This window comes from Emydura macquarii, unplaced genomic scaffold (genome assembly GCF_026122565.2).
Source record: "Emydura macquarii macquarii isolate MOO-44397 ecotype Brisbane River unplaced genomic scaffold, CSIRO-AGI_Emac_v2 contig_2897, whole genome shotgun sequence".
NCBI lineage: Eukaryota > Metazoa > Chordata > Testudines > Chelidae > Emydura > Emydura macquarii.
In genome coordinates this window covers 51,746,464-51,772,488 of record NW_027133034.1, presented here as the reverse complement: position 1 = coordinate 51,772,488, position 26,025 = coordinate 51,746,464, and the positions used below count along the sequence as shown (strand labels likewise).

General features: G+C 40.0%; 1 protein-coding gene across 2 annotated transcripts; it reads left to right on the top strand.

The window, feature by feature from the left end:
* Positions 1-6,564: 6,564 nt before the first annotated feature.
* On the top strand, positions 6,565-23,542 carry MTX3 (metaxin 3). 2 transcript variants are annotated; one of them, XM_067568783.1, is made up of 9 exons: positions 6,569-7,321; positions 8,512-8,581; positions 10,197-10,273; positions 12,194-12,286; positions 14,320-14,502; positions 14,657-14,733; positions 15,692-15,849; positions 17,458-17,546; positions 19,811-23,542. In XM_067568783.1, the coding sequence occupies exons 1-9, from the start codon at positions 7,241-7,243 to the stop codon at positions 19,919-19,921; spliced, it is 939 nt and encodes a 312-aa protein (XP_067424884.1). In that variant the 5' UTR covers positions 6,569-7,240; the 3' UTR covers positions 19,922-23,542. The 2 variants fall into 2 exon arrangements, with proteins under 2 accessions (XP_067424886.1, XP_067424884.1); XM_067568785.1 differs by lacking the exon at positions 17,458-17,546 and having other exon boundaries at positions 6,565-7,321.
* Positions 23,543-26,025: the final 2,483 nt, after the last annotated feature.

Below are 26,025 nucleotides of genomic sequence, written 5' to 3'. Positions count from 1 at the left end.
TAAGGCATCCTGTAACTACTGTAGAAACTACAGAGAATAAAAGGACCATGTTAAGTTTTGCTAACGGACTCAAATATTTGCTATAGTAGTTGTTTTACTTCATTAAGCAATGTATTCATTAGAGTTTGTCAAAATATAGGGAACGTTTTCATGAGACTTCCCTTTTTTGTCTAAAGCATTTAAAACATTTTTTTTTCCTGGCCAGCTCGAGTTCTAATTCAGTCACAGAGGTGGTTCTTGATGGTGTGTACTGGCAGTAATGTACCTAATGCTAGGAAGATCTCTGTTCCAGTGCCACATATTTCACGGTAGTTGCTTTCTAAGGGCCAAATTCTGTTCTCAAATGTGTGCACCGGGAGTTGCCTGTGCATATCGGAGAGCAGAATTTGGTTCTAACAAATATGCTGTGCTACCTAATAAAATATCAGAGAACAGAGGAAGTTCACATCTTATATAAAAACAGAAGTAAAAATCCATGTTTACATGTACTTAGCCAGTGCACATAAAAGTTCTTTGCAGTTTTCCAGGTCTTTATTTCTACATTCCGTTTTATTACTGAAGTATATTACAGACTGAACAGGATTTTGTACCTATGCATAACCTTCTTTAAAAGGATTTTCACAAAATACTATGTTTATCTGCTGTCTGGATGTGGGTATTTGACCTTTTAACTGTCTCTTTGGATAACAAAACTACTATTATATTAACTATTGCCTTTTTACTGTTTTATATTTTCTGAAATTTCAGCTCCAGGTTAGTTGACAGGAAGTCAGTGTCTTGTTCAAATTGCAAGTAATGAGGGGAAAAGCCCAATTGATTAACACAACTTTCACAATTTGTTCTTAACATGCAACAAAAGACCCTCTGTTTTTCATGAAAGTTCGCCTGGATCACTATTTTGAAAACTCAGCATACTTGCATAGCTAAGACATAGGAATGAAATACAGCTCTAAATCACAGCATTTTACTTTTATTTTGATAATACAGGCCTTATCCTTCAACATGCACACAGGAAGCATTCAGTTGGGTTTCAAAGAGAGTTTTGCCCATATAGAAATGCAGGGTTAACACTTTCAAACCAAGACATATATTCCTTCCCAATGTGCATGTTTAGCTTTCATTAACACTAACAGGAGTTTCACGCAAGCATCCTGGTGAAAAAAGATCCTGACTAGTCCCTGGATTTGGGAGGAAGGGTACAAGCTGCCTCCTCTTGATCCTTGCACTAGACTCTGAAATAGCTAGGGATGAATTTGGTCCAGGGACAGTGCAGGAAGGGTTGACCCTACTACACCTGTTTAACAGATGTAGCCCTCCAATGCACTGCAGCTAGTTTAGCCTGCACCCAGGGAAGAGCCAGGGACTCAGGGCTGGTCTACACTTACCTGGAGGTTCGGCGGCAGTTGACAGGAATTACGCAAACTATGCAGAGTAGCTTGCGTAACTCACGTCGACTGCTCTGCTTCCCTCTGCGTGCTGTCTACACTGCACTGTGCCGACGGGAACACGCAATGCTACGCTACTTGAGAGGGTGGTTTACCAGCGTCAACTTCCTGATCGATTGAGCGGGTCTACACTGACCGCTCAATCGACCCAGAAAGATCAATCTGGCAGCAGTGAATTTGCCGCCGTCAGTATAGACTCAGCCTCACTCTCCCTCCACAGAGTGGCCTTTTGGGCCACTAAAGTTGCAGGCAGCAATTGTCACCTATCCTTGCACACTCCACCACAGGAATGCTATGGTGATGGGAGCCATAAAAGTGCCTAGGGACAGACAAGGAAATAGAGTACAGCTGTTCCCTGGATGGGTGGAAAGATTGCTTGAACCCTTTCCCCTCTAGAGCATCTGTTCAGGGAGAAACATAATTTGGCCCTTAGTGTGGAATTGTGCATAATTTTCATTAGCATTAATGTAGCTAATCATATGGAGCTGTGAAAGACACACAGGGATAACTATTGCCTTTGACTTTCCCATACTTCTGATAGTTTTGGGCAAAAATTCTGCTCTCAGCTCTGCATGGTAGATTTCAACTATGCCATTCTGCTCTCACTTCATTTATGGAACTCCAATTAATATTCTACAGATATGAGGCTGCGGAGATCTGAGAATAGGATTTTACTCTTATTTCCTTATTTTTATATTTCTTTACGAACTGAGGATGTTAATAAATTGTTATTTCGATGCAGTTTTCTTTTTGTGTGAGGATAATGTGATATTTTGCCTTTCTATGTTGAAGGATGAAAATATTTTACTTGCATACTTAAAATAAAAATTGTAATAATGGAGTACTATGAAATGACTCCAGGAATGCTAACGTGTGTTGCCAGCCCACTCGATGCCTTTATAGGCCCACAATAAAACATTGTAGTGAATGGGTTATCAGTATAACTTGACCAGTACTGGTATAATAAGATCACATTTACATTTTCAAAACTAAATAGCTAACCAGTTGCTTTTTAAAGCTGGTCAAAATTCAAAATATCCACTCCATGGGAAAGTCTAACATTTCACAATTTCCTTTGTGTCCTGGATTAGAAAGAAAAGTAAAAATGAATATTTCAAAAAAATTGTTTTAGAAATATCAAAACAATCTTATCAAAATGCACTTTATTTTTGACTTTCATAATATGATATAAAATGATATAGAATAGTCAAAATGACAAACTCACAATGAAGTGCCTTAACCTGATTAACATGAAGCTCTTAGATAATTTTTTATTGAAAACTTTGACAAAATCAATACATTCCCATGGAACATATCCATTTTGTAGAATCAGCATTTTCAGAAGGGAAAACTGTTATACTGAAAAATATTTTACCAGATTTTTTCCTTTTTTTTATTTAACCAAACTAAGCTGAATCTTTGGGAAGTTTAAGTATCTCTTGCTGAGTCATCTCCCAAAACTTCTTATAAGGGCTACAGACATGTTACAAGGTTTAATATTCTTCGTTTAAAGTAGTAATTTTACCTAGAAGATGCCCTCTACTCCTAACAAATATACGACCCTTAAGACAAATAATCTCTGTGACAGCTCTTTGTGACTGTTGATACATGCAGCCTACAACTATCATCATAGTTATCTAATAAATCCAGGTCATTGTATTTGATTTTAACCATAATGCCATATTCACATTTCTCTTGTCTGTGCTGTGAATTCCCTCCAGTTGCTGCCGTTTTATGCCTATTTTAAGAGTAGGACCAGGCACACAGTGGCCAGACAATTTACATTCCACTTTTTCAAGGCAATCTGAGTCTCTGGGCTTGTACACACTAGCACTTACTTCAGTATAGCTTAAGTTGCTCAAGAGTGTGGAAAAGCCACCCTTCTGAGCGACATAAGTTACACCGACTTAAGCGCCAGTATGGACAGCGCTACATCAGCGGGAGAAGCTTTCCTGCCAACATAGCTACTGCTGCTTGAGGAGATGGAGTAATTATGCCAATGTGAGAGCTCTCTCCTATCAGCATAGAATGTCTGCACTAGCAGCACTACAGTGGCACAGCTACCTCGGTACAGCTGCACTGCTGTAGTGATTCTAGTGTAGACTAGCCCTAACTCTTTTGGCAGACATGAACTCCCTTTCCAGACATGAAATACAATGCAATCTCCCCATCACTCTTTCTTCTTTCTTCCCTCTAACCGACACTGAGTGTTGTTCCCTACCTGCACTCCTCCTCTAACCCCTCCACCTGCCCCAGTGATTCCATTCCCTCCTGCCTCTTGACCTACATTGCCCCAACTCTTGCCTCTGTCCCTGATGTTTCTCCTCAAGTCCCTTTCCCTCAAATATGCTATGATCTTCCCAAGACTCAAAACTTCCTCAACCCCACCTGCCTCTCCCACTATTGCTGAATTTTCCTTCCTCTCTTCCCCTCCAAATTCATTAAAGGTGCTGTCTACAACCACTAATTTCAGTTCCTCTCCTCCAATTCCATTTTAGTTTTTCAATTTGGCTTCTGCTTTCTCTGTTCCACTGAAACTGCTCTCACCAAAGTATCTAATGACCTTTTCTTGGCAAAATTTCAGGACCTCTATTTTATGCATACTCTTCTTCACCATTGATGATACCTTTCTCCTTGAAATCTTGTCCTCTCTTGGCTTTCACAACTCTATTTGCTCTTCATCTACTTCCTACTTCACTGACTGAGCCTTTAGTGTATTGTTCAGTGGATCTTCCTCTCCCCCTCCATAGTTCCAAGGTGGTTCCACAGGGATCAATATTTACCCCCTTTTCTACTCTTTCCACCCCTTTTCTAACATGGTCTAATCCACTCACGTATCCTTAACTGATCACTCACAACTCCTGACCTGTAGCCACTCTATCCAACACCACAATTTGTCCTGTCTCTGACATCTCGTCACACATATCTTGTCATCAACTTAAATTTTACATGACCCAAACTGATGTTCTTATCTTCCTTCTCAAGTTCATGCCACTGTATCTTCCTTTCTCTGGCTACTATCTTCTCAGTCATTCAGGACCAGAGCCTGAATTTTAATTTTTTTGCCTTCTCACTATCCCCACACATCCAGGCCCTAAGCTAAACTTGCCACTTATTCCTCCATAACATTTCCCAGGTCCTGCCTTTTCTCTTTCTAGCTCTTGCATTTATCAACTGCCACCTTGACTACTGCAACCTCCTCCTCTCTGGCCTTCCTATCTATCACCCAGTTATCCCCACCTATACAGGTCAATTCATAAGACTGATTTTAAGATCACCTTATTTGGGTCATCATTCTGACCATATCACCCCCAACTGGAACCCCTCCTTAGACTCACCATCTCCCTCGTATCAAATACAGAGGGCCTTCACAACTCTTCCCCTCTTTACATAGCCCAACTTCTATCCTATGTCATCACCCCCATGAGCCACCAACAAAGCCAACCTTGATTTTCTATTTGTCTACTTCATCAACCTTTCTACTTTCTTCCATGCTTTTTCTCATGCATGGGAAGCCATCTCTGAACCAGTCATTACCCTGTCCTCCTTCAAATCCTCCCTCAAGACCCACTTGTATCACAGTAACTGTGGTAAATCATCAACTGATAAGGGTTGTGGGTCATAGGGCTTATTAATATAATTAATATTTCTCATTTATATATATTTAATTTTAAATTAGCTTAATCTTTTAACTGATCACCTGCCTACTCTGGGTAACCTCATGTTCCTATCATTATTCCCCTTATCCTCCGTTATGCTCACTTTTGTTGCACGTTTTCTTACATGAGCTTTTCAGGGAACAGCCTGTCCCTTATTATGTGTTTCTACAGCACCTCGCACAATAAGGGCCAATTCTGATTGGTACCTTTAGGCATTATTGTAATACAAGTTATCAATAGGAATAATCTCTAGAGATAAAGAGAACTCAGTTACCATGCCTGCTTTTCCTTTTCTCTTTCCTATAATAAATTATAACATATATTTCCTGAATTGTTCTCAGTGCCTCTTTATTTCTCTGAAATCTTTCTAAGACCACGCTTTTCTTATTTAACTTATCCCATCAATCTCTCATTTTGTCAAAGTTTGCAGTTTGTTAAAGCTCTGAGCAGCAACATGGGCATTCAAAGTTCTGCAGCCACTGCTCGTCATTCCAGACCTGCATAATGATGCGATTTCAATACTCAGTGCTTGTTTCACGTGCCCAAAAGAGGCGGTGTGCAAATGCTCCGTGAATGCAAACAGTAATCCGGCATTGTTTGTTTGCATGGCACACAGCAGGTCAGGTGCCTCGGATTCCTGTTCCGACTGGGAGCTCATGATATACTGCCTGACCAGCCGTGATGCGTTCAGAAAACTGACAACAGTGGAGAGCAGTGCAGGATCCATCCTTTCAGAGATGGCAGGTGTATAAGAAAATGGGGCCATTGAAAAATGCCACAAAACGCAGTCAGAAACCCATGGAATGATGGGATGGAAATCACTGCATCATGGGATGTTGAACCTGCACTCATCATGCACTGTGATCCTCTCTGCCTTCCCACAACTCCTAGTGGCACAAGGTGGAGGGTTGCACACTGGGATAGCTACCCAGAGTGCCCTGCTCTCACTGTCAGTGCTAGAGCACCGACTGTGGACACGTCTGGCAAGGCACGTGCCGTGTGGACAGGCACAAGCGTTATAGCGATTTTTTATCATCCCTGTAACTTGTGTCGACAACACTCGCTAGTGTAGACAAGGCCTAATATATATATATATATATGAGAAAAGATAAATTTATGTATAGCCAGCCTAAGAAAGGGAAGCTGAAGCTGTGGACCGTGTGGTTGGAGGTGACTGCAGTGCTGACATGCTTTTCACTGAAGTTACTGATCACTGCTTACGTGCACGTGTCTTCTGCAAGAGTTGTTAGCGCTATCTGCTGCATGGTGAAAAATCTCCCTGACAGTGTTTCAACACCATCACCCAGGCCACTGTATTCTTGTTCCTCTCTACAAAGACCAGAGGCCTCGCCGAGGTTAAAAGGCCTGGTCAGTAGCCTGGTCAAGCAAGCAAGCCCCAGGTTTGCTAACGCGGGTCAGCTACTCAAGCACTACCACTAACCCCGGGCAGTGCATGTGTGTGTGTGTGATCTGCTAAGGCTGGCGAATGGGCAGCCTGGTAGCCAGGCAGAGCGTGGTCTTATGAGGCGCTGCCAGCCCTCAACTAGAACTGGAGGGAAGGGGAGAGGAGAGGGGGCAATTCGGGGCTCCACTCCCAGCCAGTAGCACCTGGAGCCCGACTCTCACTGCTCCCCGGCACCAAACCTGCCCGGGGAGCTGCGGCCGCATGCACCAGCGCCCACTCCGCACGCAGGTTTATAGGCGGCGGGGGCCCTGAGCGCGGCTCCCTTCACTTGCTGTTCCCTCCCCGTGCCCGCCAGCGGGGTGGTGCGGGTTAAGAGCTGGTCTGCGCTAAACCGCGGTGGCCAGGCTGGGCGCACCGGGGTCACCATGGCCTCGGGGCGGGCGGCTACTCCAGGCTGCCTGCAAGGTGGGGGCAGGGCCGCTGTAGGCGGGGTCTCGCCGCCCGAATGCCCAGGCACGCGCTAGCGCCGCCCCCCTCGCGGAGGAGAGAGGGACCCCTCTCGCCGGGCGCCAGCAGCGCAATGTGGGCCCAAGTCGCCCAGCCCCCACGTGCACTTCGTGGGAGTAGCGCTGCTGCCGCCACTTAGCACCCGCCGGAAGGCCCGAGGCGGCACGCGGCAGCTAGCGTAGCGCTTCCCTTCCGGTTCCGGGGGCAAAGGGGCCCGCGGCAAGATGGCGTCTCCCATGGAGCTGAGCTGCTGGGGAGGAGACTGGGGGCTGCCGTCCGTGCACACGGAGTCTTTGATTGTCATGGTAACGGCCGGAGCCTCGACCCAATCAGATCGCGGGGGGCGGGGGGCTACCTCGCGTCCCATCGGCTGACCTGCGGGCCAGGGTGGCCCCGGCCGGTCAGGGAGGCTTTGCGGAGCGGCGCCGATGCAGCTGCAGCTGCTCGTGAGCTGGTGCCGGGCTTGGGGCCTTTGTTCCCGCGGCGGCGGAGCCGTCCCGTCCCGTCCGCTGCGACTGCAGCGCGGCCCCCGACTAGAGCCCCGGCAGCCGCTGATGGGCTGCCCCGCCCCGGGCTGTGGCAGGTGAAGTAACTCCGGGAAGCGGTTTCCTTCCATCACTGGCCCGCGTTCTGACGTTCGTTGCGGTGAATGCCTCCTGCCGGTTCCCGAGTACCGAAGGACACGTTGTTTACACCTAGCAGGAGACTGTGTAGGCTACAGGAAGGCGATGCTGCCTTTCCTGGACTTGCTACAGACAGAGATGGTCTACGTGAGCAAAAAGCCCATTGATTGAAGGGTAGCAGCAATATTATTGTCTACTGCTTGTCTTCGGTGATTGTTCAGTAGGGGAAACTATTTCTGAGCAGTGTAAACCTCCATGACAGCCTGAGGAGTTTGCAACCTAAGATCCTGATCCTGCAAGCTGATCTGTTTTGGTGGACTTTTACACCATTGCAGAGCCCCATTGAGTCATTGAGCCTGATCAGGTGAGATTGCCTGATCAGGAGGTAGATAATTGCTGCCATGTCTTCTTCCATTTAGTCTCTAGAGCCCATAGTAATGCTTGGTCACATAATTCCAAGGTTTGTCTAAAACGTAGAGTTAATCTGGATACCAGTATTATCTTTTTGCAGTGTGGCACTGATGTTTTCAGGACATTACTCTTAACTCATAGTTTTCTATAAACTTTCTGACATTTAAAAATTGTTTTAGCTAACCATCTCTATCTGCAACTGCCTATACCAGACATTTTGCAATTAATATAAATACAAGTTGCAGCGAAATTCCAACTCTTAGCAAGAAAGGATTAACGGTGTTAGTCACCTGTCTGTTCATTAATACACTAAATGTGCATAATGAAATTGAGAGCATGTATATTAATCTAACACAACTAGCCAGAAATGCTCTGGCTTGCTTAGTGATATCATTTCTTAAAAATGTCTCTCATTTTTCTTGGAAATGCTGTCTAAAATTTTTTATGCAACTTTATTGCAGGCTTATGCCAGATTTTCTGGTGCTCCACTGAAAGTGAATACTATTGATAACTCATGGAGAGCTCCGAAAGGTACTTCCTTTTGTAATTTTTTCTCCTTGCACACTCGCCATTTTACAAATTAAGGCCTGATTTTGCAAATACTTATGCACATGCCAGACTTTTACACATGTGAGTAATCTGTTTGACTTCAGTGGGACTACTCAGAATAATGAAGTTAAGCATGCATGTAAAAGTGTTTACAAGATCAAGCTGGACAACTCTATGACAGTAATGTGCTATCCAGAGGGAATAAATAGTATGTCCTAAAGAGATCAGTATGTAAATTTGATACAACTGACAATCAACAAAATACTGAAACTGACTATACCTATAGTTTTGTCAATTTGTTTACTTTGTGTGTTTGAATCAGAAAAAAATTATACTGTGCTGCATGATTAGAACATTTTATCTAGTGTTATTTGTAAAAAAATAGTAGCCACAGAACTTTCGAATAGAAATGAGATCAAGTTACCAGTGTTCCTTTAAATTAGGTGTGATTTGGTTGGAAGATGAGTGTAAGTGTCAAGAAGTATAATTTGCACAAATCTGAATGTAAAAACCAGGCTCAATTTACATGAAGGTGGATCAAAAGGAGGGTGTATCAGGAAATACAACTAAGAGGTGGGTTTAAGATAAGATGATGGGGAGGCCTTTATTTTGGACCTTGCTGTTAGTTTATTTCCTTCCTCATCGACATGTAAATTGCACTCCTTTTGCACAGCCTCTGGAAACCAAATTAGTGCAAGTTAAACTTATTTGCCACTTCTACCTGTCACTTGATTAGCTTGTGTATCACTTATATCCACACAGTAGTTGGCCCCTTATGATTTGTAGGGCCAAATTCATCCCTGGTGTGTCTCTTTGACTTCAGTGAACTAATTTAACATATTTTCTCATAAATTCTGTGAGGTTTTTTTTTACATGTAAATATAAGGAAAGAACATTTTAAATTTCAGCTAATTCTCCAAAACTCTGGTTCAATAATAATAGCATATTATTTACATGTATTATGATAGTACCGGCAGACCTAACCATATCTAGGCCCATTGGGGTAAGTACTGTACAAATATATGGTATAAAATAGTCCTGTGGGCTGTCCCAAAGAGTCTACAATCTTCTACTGATCCTGCAGTCTGATGTGGTCAGGTGGACCCTTACGCCTTTGTGAGGAGTCCCATTGAAGTCACTGAGTCTCCATAAGAGTGCATAGGTCTGCCTGCACAGATTGGATTGTGGCCCTAGTTTCAGGCAAGACCGGTGGGTGAAACAAATGAGGGAGAAAGATAAGGAGAACGAGCTAACAGACTAGTTGTGTGTACTAGTTGTAGGTTTACACGCTGAAATTTCAAAATAGGTATCTACAGTTAGGTACCTAAATAAGTAGCCTGCTTGTGAAAAGTGCTAAGCACCTAGCATGTCCCATTGACTTCAGTCTTACCATGATGTGGTCCTGTCTTTGTTTGTTTGGATTCTTTTTTGTGCTAACTATGGCCTTGATTTTGCAAACACACCCACAACCTTAATGTCCTTCTCTGGTGTGTGCAGCCAAGCACATGCATCAGTGTTGTAGGATTGGGGCTCATTTCAAATTATATTGAAAATGTCTGGTGTAAATTCTGTTGACAATATAATTCTCACTTCTTAGGACATGTGCCAGTGTTGATATCAGAAGACACTGTTATTGCTCAGCCAGCAAAAATACTAAACTTCTTAAGAAAACAGGTAGGTCTCTAACTTGCTAAAGAAAGGTGTTGGGCTTAGTTCAGTTTAATTTGCAGTTTGTTTTTGTTCTCTACCTTGTAACATTTCTACCCATGTCCCAATATTTATATGTAAATATCCATATAAATGGTATCTAAAACATGAAGCATGATTCTGCAACTCTTACTTGGGTGGAGTGACTGACACTTGGTCACTTCAGCGTGACTACTCATAAGTAATTGCCTCTCAAGCATGAGTGAGAGTTGTAGAGTATGGACCATGGTTAGTTGTGTAAGTACTTAACCCTTCTAAGGTTTAAATATGAAACAAACAAAAAAGCTTAATTGAGCAGGCTGACTAAGCCTTAGTTGTGTATTAAATGTTCAAATAGTTAATCATTTTGCAACATTGCTGGTTTTTATAGATCACATCTTTATATCCTGTTTTTTTTAAATAACTGGATTATTCTAACAGAAACTTTAAAACATCTATTGTTTTTAATCCACTGTGTGTGTGTGTGTGGGGGGGTGTTGTATAGCATAACAAAGAAAATCTGTAACCATTTTTAGTGATGCACACTTTGACAATGTACAGTTTCACTCTTGATGAGCTATATCTAGAATGTTAAGTAATTTGCAAGGGGTGGGAGTTGGTTTATGCAGTTTTTCCTTCTTTATGAAGTAGGAGGAGGGCCTAAAATGGCATTATCTCTTTCTTTTCCCCCCTGCTTTGTTTTTACATTAGAAATTCAGTTCCCGTCTAGCCTGGAAGAGTCTCTGATGACTGGAAAGTTAGTGATATTATGACGACAGAAGAATTAAGAGAGCGAAAGCTGAGAATTGGAGATGAGAGAGGATTTTTAATCACACTGTTAAATAGGTGCTAAACCCAAGAATTTTAAACTTCAATGACTAAGGAACCTCTTGGGGAACAGACATCCGTTAGAGATTCAATACCTCTCTCTTTCCAGTCGAGGTGTGAAAACTAACAATATGCATCCTCCAAGATATCCAAGTGGTCTGCCACCAAAACCAGGAAGAACAGTGTTAACACTCCCGATATGTGTAAACTTGTCTCTTTTTGACAAAACACACAAACTTCCAAACCCTTTTTATATACTGTAAAGACCCACTTTAAAAAAAATGTGTTGCAGGTCACCTTTTAAAAGGAACAAATATGTGTCTGCATAAATTTGCATATATCTCTCAACCTTACATTCTTTGAGAAGTTTCTAATTTCTGCTCTAGAAACCAGGAATGTTATACAATAGTTTATACACATATCTATTTCTCTTTTCTTTCCTTGCGCAGTAAACTGCAAGGCTAAACACTAGGGGTCAGATTCTGATTTCCACTCACTTAAATGGAATTGATTTGTTCAATTCAGATTTATGCTGATGTAACTGAGTCGAGAATTCGGTTTCTTGTACTGTTAGCACTCACACAGATTTTACATTTCTTAAATGGTAACTCTGAAAAATAAACAAAAAAAGATTTTTTTGGTTTACTCTCTCTGTACATCACCATATGGGCATGAGGCATTACAGAAAATTGAAAGCTATCTGCCAAGGGAGTTCAGTACAGTATTGGGATCAGAGTAATACTTTTTTGCATCTGTTTCACTCTGCTGCTGCTTGGAAAGCAGTTAAAGGCAGGCTCTTTTTCTGGGCCTTCCTCTCCCATGGAGGCTGAGGATACTAGGAGTAGCAGAGAGGTTGGACAGGAAGAGGTTTAGCATATGGGTGATTAAAGGATGGAAATTCCAGTAGGTATACATTTTCCATTCTTAGATTGCAAACTTAAAATTATTTTTGTTACTTGACTTGCTTAATAACTGTTTAGCTCTACAGAAGTCACCAGTTGTGGGACTTCTTTTCTGTGTGAGGTTTCATGTGACACTGTGTGTGTGTGGCATGTATTTTTTTTTTTTTTAATTTGACAGAAGTACAATGCTGATTATGAACTATCTGCAAAACAAGGAGCTGACACACTGGCATACATTGCACTACTCGAAGAAAAACTGCTTCCTGCTGTGGTGAGTATCTACAAACATAGAATGGAGAGCAAAATTTTCAAAAGCACTTAATATTTAAGTGGTGCCCGATGTCAAAAGTTTTAACGGGGCCTAGTTTTCAGAGAGAGGGTGATGAACACTTTCGGACACTGAATGGAGCAGGCTATTTGCAAATTAGTAAATTTTTGTATCTGTGAAGGTGTTAGGCAGCATGCATTGCTGCAAATGGATTCTTATGGGAGGTGGTCATTGGTGTTGATTGTGGGGACATAGCAGTCACACCACAGTTATGGCTGCAATTTCCTTTTTAAGCCCAATTTTGATAATATTTCTAATTGCTTCCAAAAATTTGGGGGACAAGTTTCTGAGACGCTCTTTTTAAAATGATCTATAACTATTTTTCCTTTCTTTTCTTTCTAAATGCAACTTTTTCTCACAAAAGAAAAAAAAACGTGTCACAAAAACAATTTATACTAGTGTGACTTTTGGGCAACACCCAGACCAGTAAGGGGTTCTGTCACTGTCTGCCCTGTAACCTTGCCTTAATGCTGTGCTGCTATGTCTCAGATCCCTGACACCTGTAGCCTGCCCATAAGCACAAGGTCTCACCCTGGCTTCCACCAGCCTAGTTATTCACTATAGGCTGACACCAACAGTCTTTCCAATCCCAAGTGCCCCCAAATCCGTTCTCTTCAAGTTCTTAAGTACCAGACACTCAACTGTTCCCCTCTGGTTCATCACCTCTGAAGACGTGAACCAAGGCATGCAGTGACAGAACCTCTTATTGGTGTAGGTTGTTCCCCAAAATGTGTCAACTAGAAATTTCAGATGTTTTTTTTATTCAGTACTCCTGAATGAGATCTGGCATACGTGACTATTTTTGGTAATGTGAAGTGCATAACTGTGGAGTTCTTTATAATGGATTTTTGGAATTTCTCAAGGTATGCTGGTATAAAGATGTGCTGGCAGAGTCTGTAAATGCTCTTAGCTGAACTGCTCATGTTTAAGAGAAGTTACACACATGCCACTAGAGTATTTGATTTAAATACTGTTTTGTCATATGTTCTATTAAATAACATGTGTTGCCTGTATACCACTTTTAGTAGAAGTATACAGTGAATTTTATTGTAATAAAATACCTTTCTATCAGAAATCAAAATAACCATCCTTAGCGAGCTTTCACAGGATTTAGATTTTTTTTTTCTAAAGACATCTAGGGAAATTCTCAGATGAAAACTACTTTATGATGCAATTTAGGCTCTACATAGGTATCAGTTATATTTAAACATGAGAGTATTATACTTATTTTAAAATGTAAAACCCTACACATTCCAAGTTAAGGTTCTCTAACAACCTTAACTCTGACTCTGAATTGATACCGTATTCTAACTATCCACCAGTAGTCTCCATTTCTCAATGACATCTAACATAGGCCACAAGCCCTTTCCAACAAATTGTAAATACAGTAAAGATGTAGAAATCTGTAGCTGTTAGGATGATCTCTATATTGAAGTTGTATGATTTTGGATCCAGTTTGTATAGGAAAAACCATTACCTACCATATTACAGGCCTACCAAATCTCATAGACTGCTGCTGATTCTAAGCTAGTCTCTTCACCTTTATGTACCCCTTGAGAGCAATAAACACCAATAGTTCCCTCATCCCACTTAATTCTGTAACTGTCTCAAAACCCATCTCCTCATTTGTTCCTCATTGAAGGATATCGTGTATAATCTTTTCCTATGACCCTGACGCTGCACCATCAGATGAGTGAATGATCCATAGTTCAGTCTTGGATTTATTTAGAAACTTCACTTTGAATGATGTGCATTAACTGCAGTGTCCTAATGTCTTAATTTAATATAGCATAGTTAGAGCCTTAACTGTATCTTAATGTCTCATGTGGATATAGGAGCCTGCTTTTTTTAATACTGTGAAAATTCCTTTTGTTTGTGTGATAGAGAACCTTACACAGTCTTTATAAAGAGAAGCATGACGTTTTCATTAGAATTCCTATTAACTCTTGTTCATGTTCTTCACTATGTTGATACAGCTGCACACTTTCTGGGTCGAGGCTGAAAATTACTGCAGTGTGACAAAGCCGTGGTTTGCTTCAAGAATTCCATTCCCATTGAGTTTGTATCTACCTGGGAAAATGTCCAGGGAAGCACTTAACAGGATCCTGCTGACAAGAGGGGAGCCTCCACTATACAGTCTGAGTGAAGTAGAAGCACAGGTATGCTTTGTTTTATGAGTATCTTAGGTCACAGATTGGTACACACAAGGGGAGGAAATGAAATGGAGACGTACATGTTGTGTAATGATAAACGTTGTTCTGCATACTTGTCTTCCCACTTCTTATTGCTCTTAGTTAATTTTTCTCTTGTTAGATATATAGAGATGCCAAGGAGTGCCTAAATCTTCTATCAAACAGATTGGGAACATCTCAGTTTTTCTTTGGAAATATGTGAGTGTAAACCTTTTTATGATGGATAGTCATCTCACATAGTGCATGCTCCAAGATTATTCATTAATTGCAAGAACGTCTCGTGCTGCTCCACAAGTTCATATTTAACATTTATCTTTGGAGATAAGATCTGAAGAGAAATTTATATATTATAAACAAACATAGTACTGTCAAATCTGTTCAGACAGGGGCCTGGGTGAACCAAAGATGATGATGATTTTTCACTATAACCATCAGTGCTTTCCCCACTTATCTTTTGCTGGGAATGGCCATTGCTTGAACAAGATAATTAAAACGGAGGCCCTCTCCATTTTAACTGTAGCAAACTCCCAATTTTGGCCACATCATGCTGCCTCAATCCCCAGGTGTGAAAGGCCCTGAATGCAATAGACCCAAACGAGGTCTATTGTGAGGTGGACTCCAAATCCCATGTGTGCTAGCTCAGCATCTCTCTCCAAAGTAGTTCTGGGGGATTTGGAAGCGGGCCAGGGAAAGGGAGGGGCAGAGGTGTGGTGGTTATCTAAATCAATGCAGTGCCTCCCTCACTCCCACACACGTAGTCAGCTGCTGCCTACTTCTATTTATGGGCTGTAGTACAGGAGGTACTATTGTTTTGTGGCCTGTGAGATTCTGTTTCCCTGCATAAAGTTTGTTTACTTGGTCACTGCACAGGAGATCAGCCTGTTCCAGAGGTGGTGCAAGGATTGGTTTGTAATGTGACTTGAACACCCACTATACATGGAAGGAGGGCTGAATTTCAATTCTGAAATGCTCGAGCTTGTAGGGCCCTCTAAAATTCAGAAGCACTGAAGTCAGTAGAAATGCTCCCAGGTGATGCTGTGATGGAGTCCCAGAGAATTTGGTTAAATGGTGCTTTAAATTTTTTTAGTGTGTGCTCAGAAGTGGTTCATGGAGTATTGCATTGTTAATGTTTTGTCTGTTTTTACTTTCTCTATAGGCCTACAACCTTGGATGCCTTTGTTTTTGGTTTTCTTGCACCTCTTTATAAAGTGCACTTCCCTAGAGTCCAATTACAAGAGCATTTGAAACAACTTTCCAACTTGTGTCGCTTCTGTGATGACATCCTGAGTGCCTACTTTAGACTTAATGTTACAGGTAAGCCATGTTTGTTTTTCCTCTCTAATGTAAATAGTATAACCTACAGAAGGATGCCCCTTTCCATTGGATGCAAAATTGAAACTATATTCATCAGTTGCAAAACTACAACTTTGGCCTGTGGCTTTTCACGTTGAGATTGGAAAGAACGAATTAAGTCCTGAACAATTCTCAGTTATATAGTAGGATAAAGAATACTTTTGAACAGTAGAGTGACAACGGCACTTGCTTAACCTTTTTAAGTAGCTTCTCCTGTCCCTTTCTCTTATCATATATAATTTGGAAATGGGAACAAATCTTCATTTGTTGTTGTTATATATGAAACTGAGAAACTTCATTGTTCCTCTTCATCATCTTTGTTCCCTCAGCCTATACAGACATCTCTTTTGGGTTAAAAAGATAACTTAAGTCTATAGGGCCAAATTTGGTGTTCCTTAAATTGAGCAGGTCTTCCACTGAAATCAGTGGGAGTTCTGCTCAGTAAGGATGAGAGCACTTGGCCCTTATTTACCAAAATTTTCTCCTGTATTTGGAATCTGTTCCTTCACAGTTAGGTTTATGTTTCTTTTGTAGAAAACAGCATACCACTATAAGCCACATCAAGACCCGTAGTGTGGATCTTAATCCCTCCTCTAGTGACTAGATCATGTAAGAGATTTGAGTCTACTACTGCTTCCCAGCCAGTGGGTCTGGTCCTTTAACTCAAGCAGTAGAGGTTCATGCTTTTAGATCCAGAGATTGCAGGTTCAGTCCTGCAGATGACCTAACCTGAGGCATCAGAATACCAGCATTTCATGTTAGGATGTAGATATAAGCACAATACTGAAAAAAACTCAACAAGCCAGACTAATGTTACCTCTTTTGATTTGCCAGCTGATAGTGTTAGGTGTATGTGTGTGTGTGTGTGTGTGAGGTTTCCCTTTCTTTGGAAGGTTGTGGGAAGGAATAGAAGGCATGGAATATATCTGGGAAGGAAACGGGCACTCTGACATTGGTAACCCTTTATCTACCATAATGCTAGTTGTACAAGAATAATCCTGTCTAGTCAGTCTACACAGATTATCCAATGATTTGCCAAAATAAAATGGTTGTGGGGTGGGAAAAGGAGAATAAGTGAGTGCATAACTTCTCAATCACTTTGGACAAGTTAAGATTAGCATTACATTTTGAAGACTAAATATTTGACTATTAGAAATCTTGCTTATGGCTTTAACTTGGCTGTCAAACTTCTGTGCAAGTGGCTTTTCTGTCTGTGTCTAGCCATAAAGAAGTGGAGAGAAGAATCACGCTTTTTTTGAGAGGGGGCCATCCTGAAACTTTGTGTTGTTGTAATCTGGGGACATGGTTTGTAAAGGGTTGATAATCACTTAATTCTTGCCTTTAGAGCATGTCAAGAATTAGCAGGGTGTATCTGTATTTACACAGGAGTTCAGGATTTCAATTTGGAAACAAAAGGCTACAGCATTATTTGCCATATAAAATGTTTCTCTATTAAGGATCTGTTTATAGGGATGAAAAACTACATGATCTTTCTGTCCAAAAAAGCTTTGCAAGAGACTTGTAAAGCTCTTCTAAATTTCTTTTCATTTTTCTGCTTTTGTGCTTTAGGCGTTTCTCCATCTGGACAGGATACGGTAGATGCAAATCTACAGAAACTCACACAGCTTGTAAATAAAGAATCCAACTTGATTGAAAAGGTTTTTTTTTTTTTTTCCAAGTCTTTACTTTCAAGTAATTCTTGTGACTTTGTTGTTCCCAGCTATTCTTGCATGTTGGGGCCTCGTCTACACTACAGAGTTAAGTTGATGGAAGGCAGTTTATGTCAACTTAACTCTGTAAGTGTCTACACTAAAATGTAGCTCCCACCAATGTAACTCGCCCACTACACCAACTTAATAACTCCACCTCCACGAGAGGCATAACGCGTAAGTTGATGTAGTTAGGTCAATGCAGTGTAAATTTAGACACTGTATTGCTTACATCAGCTGTTACTGCCTTTCAGAAACCATTACAATGTCCCATATTGGCAGTTAAATTGGAGCAAACGCTCCGGGTGAGGATGCACACCACTCACACAAGGAGTGTAGTGTGGACGTGTAAAATCAATTCAATTACTCTAGTAGCTGTACTTTGACGTAACTTAGGTCAACTTAATTTTGTAGTGTAGACTTGCCCTAAGTAATCATATCTCTACAGTGCAAGTTCTTACCTTTCTTATTTCTTTGCTAAGGAGTTAATTTACATAAAGATACATGAACATGTCATAATTCAAAAGAAACCAGTAATAAATTCTTGTTCTTTGTGTAGTAACTGTTTCATTATATTCAGAGCGGTACTATTGACAAAGGAAATATTGTGAATTCAAATGTTGAAGGATAACACAACATATTAGTAGGAGTATGTATTATTTGTACTGCAGTAGCACCTGCAAGCCTCATGCCTTGCTCAAGGCCCCATTGTGCCAAGCACTGTACACACATGTAAAATACACAATCCCTGCCTCAAATCTTGTCATCTTCCAAAGGCTTATGTCAGCAGTTTTCTTTTGAATAAATGCTCGCAACTAGCAGAATTTGGTTAACCTTGTCCCTGTGAATAAGTAAAACAACATTCTCCTTGAATAAGGAATTGGTAATGAGAGAGGCAGTTTTTCCACTGTTAGGCCCACAGTTGAAATCATTCATATCTGTACCAGAGACCAAAAATCCTTCCCATGTAACTGTTCAAGACCTTGTGTGAATAGTCTTATCAATATAGAGATGTCCACATCATAATATCTGCTGCAGTCTGACACCTCTTTTATGGTCTCTGTTATCATCACTTACATTGGTAGATGACAGTTTTTCTTGGTATCCTGAGATGTGAAACTTGCTTCCTATGGACATCCACTTAAGCCCATTCCTCTTTACATGAAGACCCAAAGAGTCTTCAGTGTAACTACTTGTCATCCCTTGTCTGGGAACATTTCTTCATTCCCTTACGTGTGCTCTCTCTCTCTCTCTCTCTCTCTCTCTTTTTTTTTTTAAATCCCACATTTGTCCCTTCTAATGTTTGTTGTTGATTTTTTTAGTTAATGGGTCAGTCAGAAGTTCTCCAGTGTGTACTGTACTGATTTATTGGTAAAGAGCGCTTGTCTCCATGGCTGTCAGTCAGAACCTTTCATAAGCACTAAATTACTAGGAAAAATATTTGAGGACACTACGCATATTAATTCACTAACAAAAATGCTACCCAGATGTGACTAATAGTAACTTTCAGAGAAAAATATCAATGTATGAAATGGTATGTTCATAAATAATGTAGAGAATTTCCAGTATTAGCTGTTGATTGTAGCATATTTGCTGAATTTTATGCACTGTGCTATATGGAGTGTTTCAAATTTCATTTGTTTCCTCTGGGAAGTTAAAATCCTTTTATTCAGAGATTGTTTTTAATGCATCTTTGAAAAGATCTTAACATGCTCTTTTAGCAATAAATTTTATAAATCCTTAGCTAATCGAAATTCCCCCCACTCCTCTGAATCACTTTTGAATTTGTAGGATTCACTCCTGCAAGGTACTGAATGCTGCTTGAGGCACTGAGCATGCTAGCAAACCCGTTGAATTTGGCAACTTTATGACTTTTGATTCAGAATTTGGCTATATCACAAAATTAATACTTAGACTTCCTTGGAGAAGATGAGCCACACCATTCTCTCAACACTCCCAGTCAGATGATTCAAGGAAGAGCCGTTATAGGTCCTGTCTCTTACCTGCCATGGTATAAATAGCGACCTCAGCACAAGCATGTTTTTAGGGATGAGAGAGGAAGCAAACTATCCTTTCTGACCAGGGCTGAGAGCAGAAATAGCAGGATGAGACCATGATATGAACATTTGGACTGGAACAAAATATGCAGGCTCTTAGCATGCATCTGTGTTCTTCTGTATGCCAGATTCAGCTTCCATTTTTTTTTCCTGCAGATGGACGATAACCTCCGTAAAAGTCCTCAACATCCCCCTCGTAAACTGACCACACTCAAACTTACTGCAACTGGAGAAGAAAGCAGTTCATTGAATCGCCTGTCACCCTGACAGCCTGTGTTGCAGTGTATGTTTGCCTTCAAGTAATCTGAACTTCACAGTAATTCTTTACATAAATGTGGTCTGGCAAGAGGATGAATCACTTAATACAGTGTTAAACCAATAAAATGTCCCATGCTGTCTGTATTCCTATAGGAAAATGTATAGTCCAGTTTGACCACATACTAAGTTGAGGATAAAGTGAACTCATAAACAATGTACTGTATGGAATCGCCTTAACTTCTGCAGATTTCTGCCTTTTAGGTTCACACATTTGTTGATTGAGATTTCGTTTTACTGTAACCATGTTATACATTGAGCAGGTTGCTATACATTGAGTGTAGCTACTCAATCATCACTTCTAGCATTTTTCTAGATTTTAGTAGATTACCAAATTCAGTTCTAAAATGGGAAAACAATGAAAGATTGCCTTTGGCGGACAAGGACTGGAAAGCAGAGAGGGCTGTTGGCCATTTTTAATGTGCTTTCACAAATAATGTATTGTGTATGTCTTATATTTTAAGAATATGTATATATTCAAAGTCATGTTGCACTATGAGGTGGCACAGTGACCAAATGTACTAGAACATCACCTCTGAATTTTTATTGAGATCTGGCCTTAGTCAAACAAGTTTCATCAGCCTACTGGATAGCTATGCTACAAAATCACAGCACAAAGTATAGTAGAAAGATTGACAGTGTTGATTCAATGAAGGCAAATGGCCAGACTAGCTGGTCTGGACTGGAGTGCATTGGTTAGGATTGTGTGAAGAAGCTTGCACAGGCCTTTTTACTTTATACTTCTGGCCAGTCTCTAAACAGTCATTAGTGTCTCACTTTTATAAGCACTATAATTCACCCAAAAACTAAAACAAATGTAATCTAATCTTATTCCTTGATTATCAATTCCTTGAGAGTGTCACACTGCAAATTACAATAGATTTTTTAGAATATATTCTTCATTGAATTGTTAAAGGAAATACATGTGTAATTATGTTTCTTCTTAGCAGCAGCACTGTCAGTTCTAGAAATCTAGAAATTTCTGAAAAATTCTGAAAAAATTTCTGAAATTTTGATACATCAACAGATGCTTTATTAATTATGTCATCAGATTACTAAAGATGTTCAGCCAAAATGACAGCTGCTTTTCATCAAGTGTTAATTCAAGATTTAATCTTAGAGAGATATGATTCAGATGTATATATGTGCAAGATTAGAACTAACTTTATTTTGCCAAGTCAAACTAAGAAGTCTCTTGACATTTTTCCTCTCAACTATTTGAAATGTTCAGTATATGTAGATAAACTATTTATATAGACAAGACTGTAGATTGTTTAAATACTATATTTTTAGAATGTTACTTTATCAGCAAGGAATGTAATCTTAACTTTAACATATATTGTTATTTATAAATAAAATGTTGGGTCTCCAGGGGACATGTGGAATGAAAAAATTACATGCTACTTCTAGAATGTTTGTTTTAGCAGTTTGAGACATACTGAAACCACACACAATAATTGAATAAAATAACTTTCATGTACATCCCTAGGATTGTCAAATGTTTTGAAAATTTTTACTGCCTGCATCTTGACAGGGGATTCAGAATGAGATCATGTTGCATAATTTCTCCAAAGTTGTTTCATAATTTAACAAACATGTAATTGTGAAGAAAAGTATGTCTTGGTTAGTCTGTTTTGGAGAATATGTTTGCCCTTTCAAATCTCATTTTGTAAAATAGTTGTACTCTTGCTTTGAGATTAAAGAGTTTTTTGAAGCATTTCTTATCCAGGATTAAAAGTTTGTATTTGAGGCAAGTTTCCTATGGAAGGGTTTGCATGTGATCTATAAAACATCTCTATAGAGTGATGAAAGGCAAGCTTAATTTCCAGTTGGTAAAATAAGAGGGATCACGATAAGTGGATTCATCATAGATTTTGTTTAAATTTAAATGCTGATAAGCTTTTTCCAACAACTTAATTATTTTATATTAAATATATATATTATAAAGACACTTCAATCTAATTAAACCTGAGCACTGTTGTTGGAACCCCTTTGGCCAGACTGCAATCAAGCCCCATTTAGTCTTAATTTATCAATTAGTTAATATTAATATTAAGGGTTTTTATATAGTGATCGTTCAGTCAATAGCTATTGTTAAATCTCTTGTGTCAACCAATATTTAAGCAATGTAACTCAAATTTAAAAATAGACTTCCTTATGTGGAAATATCTGGTATGAAGACAGACATCAGATTATGTGTGCGCTACACGTAGGTGGTGGGCAGAGTTTGATTAATCGGTTGCGTCATTCAGTGACTGCCTCCGGCTCTGTCTGAGAATGAAAATGGGTGGGTTTGTAAAGCCATCATGCTGTTCTGTATGAACTAAGATATACAGTTTGGTGTGGATGTTAAGTGTTTAAATATGGCTTGTATGCATAGGTCCTTTTTAAAAAAACAAACTTTCCTGTAACTTTCTCTGTTCTAGTTTCAGGAACATCTGTAATATCCTAAAGAAATAAGATGAGAAGTGTAAAGAATGAGTTGCTGTAAATATGCTCTATTTATGGCTTCAAAGGCTAACTTTTAAAATGATCTTTATTTATTTTTGCTGAAAATCTTAGTGGGATATAATATGTTCATATAAAGAATTGCATTTTTATAAAGTTACAGCACATATGTCAAAATGGCTTAGAATTGCATTAAGAAAACCACTCATTATTTATTTGATTTCTGGTTAATAGTTTTCCAGACTCATAAAATATGTACCTCTCTTACTCAACATTGCTATTATTTTTGGCATTCCAGGGGAAACCATTTATAGTGCTATTTTTCATATAAAATGTCAATTGATTTTCTGCTGTTATATATTTAAAACCTTGTAGATCAAATACTCTCTTCTGATCTAAGCTATTGAAAGAGCTGTTAAACACATTGTCCTTGTTTTAGACATATTACTTAATGACATGTTAGATTTAGAATGTACTAATTTAGACCCCAGTTTACCAGAGCACTTTAGTATGTATTTAAAAGCCAAGCCTGTGGCTAAGTGTTGCTGAATGGGGGCCCTAGGACATGATCCTGCAAGGCGCTAAGCAACTCCTGTGTGGTGCTGAGTTCTCTCAACACTCACTGATACATCTCAAAGGTGTGCTCAGCATGCTGCAGTGTTGAGCCCTTGATCACAAAGGCTGGAAACGATACAGAGCAGGCTTAGGCCTAGACACACAGGCTGAGCCTGATTGCAACAAGTGCTAAAAGGCTTTTTAATGTTAAATTACTTAATCACATGCATCACTTGACAATGAAAAATCCATATAAAGAAACAAGGGCCTAAGGCTAGTACTTATTTTCCTCTTTTTCCCATGTTATGTACTGTTATGTCAGGACTGTGTGGATGCAAGGGCTGTCCTCTGTTGTTTTATAAAAAGTGCGTTTAAGGATAAACACAGATGTCATTCATGTGTGTTAGAACATTCTGCAATTGTCACCATTTTAAGATTGAACTATCTTTGCTGTTGGGCATAATTTAAAAACTAACCAAAAAGAGTTTACCGAAGAATCTTGTATACCTTGTAACTGTAGATAGTGCAATTTTATTTCCACACCATTTCTTTCAAAAACATCTTCCAATAAACAACTTTGGAAAAAGATTTCCTGTAGTACCATTTAGCCTTCTTTCCCATATCCTCTTGCTGTAACCCTGTTTGTTTAAATCCTAAATGTCAACATATTCAGTGTTTTTACAATATTGAAATTGCATATGTGGCTCTGCAGGTGCTTTTACTTTACTGTCAGTATATGCAGTATTCCTTGTCTCATAGTTAAGCCAACATTGACTGAGAGGGTAGAAAAATCAAATGCCTTGTGTATCAAGAATGTTCATTTAAGTAGAAACAGCCTTTTAAGAATTCTATATTCAGTTTGAATTGATCAAATTATTTTGACATGAGTAGCGAAGTAGTTTGCAGGTATCTTTGCTGCCAGATTTTCCACTGTAATATTTAATGCTTGATATTTCCAGGGCACTACTAATGTCGTCGGATCATTACAACCCCTTTAGTGTGTGTTAGCCCCATTTTTATAAATGAGGGAGACTTGAGGCACAGCAGAGTTGTGACTTACCCAAAGCAAATCTAAAATAAAGTAAAGGTGGAGGCGGTCCAGCTTTATCTTACACCCTTTCTGCGTTGCTTTTCCTAATTCTTTTTGTTAAACAAGCAGACAGGGTATTACCACTCACCCGTTAGAACAACTTAGCTGCTTGGCAGGTGACTGTTGTGGTATTACTATTTAGCTTCAATCAAGTTAGGGGCTGACCTTTTCTACTTAAAGAATAGAAACATTTTCTTTCTTACACTGTAAATATTCCTCCCTCCCTAATGAACAATGTCAGTTTATACGGATCCTACCATTTAACTAATCTCTATTTTTTTTTTAAATATGGTGCTTGTGTTTCCTTGGCGTTTTCTTACTCTGAAACATTTCTTGTTTGGATGATTATTTCTGAATAAAGATGTTTGGTTTCTGTCTCTCCTCCCCTCCCCACTTCTTTTATCTTGAGTAGGTCTCCTTCTATAAACTCTTTCCATTACTGCAAATCTCTTCTTCACTCCTAGCTTATAAATAACTTGAGTTGGAGAGCTATGGCATGCAAGACTGGGCTGCTAACAAGAAGCTCCAGATTTTTATAGGGTAATGTCCACTGAGAAACACAAATATTTTTTTTGGGGGGGGGACACACCTTACTTGCTTCCTTTACAGCAGTAAGTTATTTCATCAGATTAGGTTGCATATGAGAGGAACTTTTCTCTTCAACTTGGCTTCTCTTAATACATTTTGCATTTAATTCTGAATATGGTGAGGTGAGGCAAATTGTTATAAATTCTTTTAGTTGTGGGGTCCAGCCTTGAGGGGGGATGGTTGGAGACTATGGGCGTCTATTTGTCTCGTGAGACTTCCCCTGTTTGTCTACAACTTTGTTGTTCTAGCAGAGCATGGCTGATGTTGCAGAGAGAAGGCTGAGACCTTGAATTGGATTCTGTATTCAGTGGGGAGCCAGTGTAGAGAACTTAGCACCAGGTTGGTATGCTCACAAGGATCTGTGTTGTTTAAAAGGCAGGATGTTGCATATACCAGATAGAGATTTTTACAAGGGGGTGCGGCTACTGCCTAGGTATGAGTTCCAGTAATAGGGGAGGTGTTGAACAGCGTCACAAAAGGGTGGTTTCGGCTGTCATGATTGGGGATCCAACAGCACTGAAGATCTAAAAGGCCCCCAAGGCAGTGGATTGATTTAAGTCTAAGGGCAAAGTCCCTTGGTCGTGAGGGATGTTAGAGGTGGCAAGTTTTTTGAAGTTCTTCCATTTTCCTGCCAGCATCATCACCTCAGTCTTCCCTCAGTTCATCTTTAGCGATCTGCTCTTCAGCCAAGAGCTGATATCAGTTAGGGGCTCTGAAGGCTGTGAGATAGTGCTGTTTATGTTTTACATAGAAGTCACCCACATCTACATGTCCTTTATGTGCAGCTGGCACTTCAGCCTGTGCTGTCACTCCAGCTCTCCCAACAACTTCATAGGGATGTTGAATACTATGTCAAAGGCTGAGCAGGATGAATATGAATGTCTTTTTCTTGTGTACGTATAAGAGACAGTCATCCACCACAGCAACAAGTGCTGTCTCTGAACCAGACCCTAGTTTGAACCCTGACTGAGAGGAGTCCAGGATATTGGTGATTGACAGGTGCTATGGGAGACACTTTGCTCATTTCTCAGTTTGTTTAGCAACAGGCAGTGAGCACTGATAGTTTCTGAGAAGTCTAAGATTGAGGGAAGCTTTCTTTTGTACTGCAAGGTACTTTGTTTTAGGATAGATGATAAAGTTCTTAAAGGAGGCTTGACAATCTGATATTAGGTTTCCCAGATGTTTTTATTTTTACTGAGGTCAAGAGTCAGTCCTACATACAGTCTTGATTGCTGCTATGATTGCTGCTTGTGTGAAGGAGACACATTCTAGGAAGGATGCTATTGTGTTCTGGGTGATGCATGAAGCTGTCGTGTAGGTGGGTGATCTCATGAAATGAGGGTCTGGTTTCCAGGGTTTAGTTGAGGCAGACTGA

Coding starts and splice junctions, on each gene's coding strand:
- MTX3 (XM_067568783.1), top strand. CDS start 7,241: ATGGCGTCTCCCATGGAGCTGAGCTGCTGGGGAGGAGACTGGGGGCTG. Junction 8,582..10,196: donor CTCATGGAGAGCTCCGAAAG/GTACTTCCTTTT, acceptor CTCACTTCTTAG/GACATGTGCCAGTGTTGATA. Junction 17,547..19,810: donor AATCCAACTTGATTGAAAAG/GTTTTTTTTTTT, acceptor TTTTTCCTGCAG/ATGGACGATAACCTCCGTAA.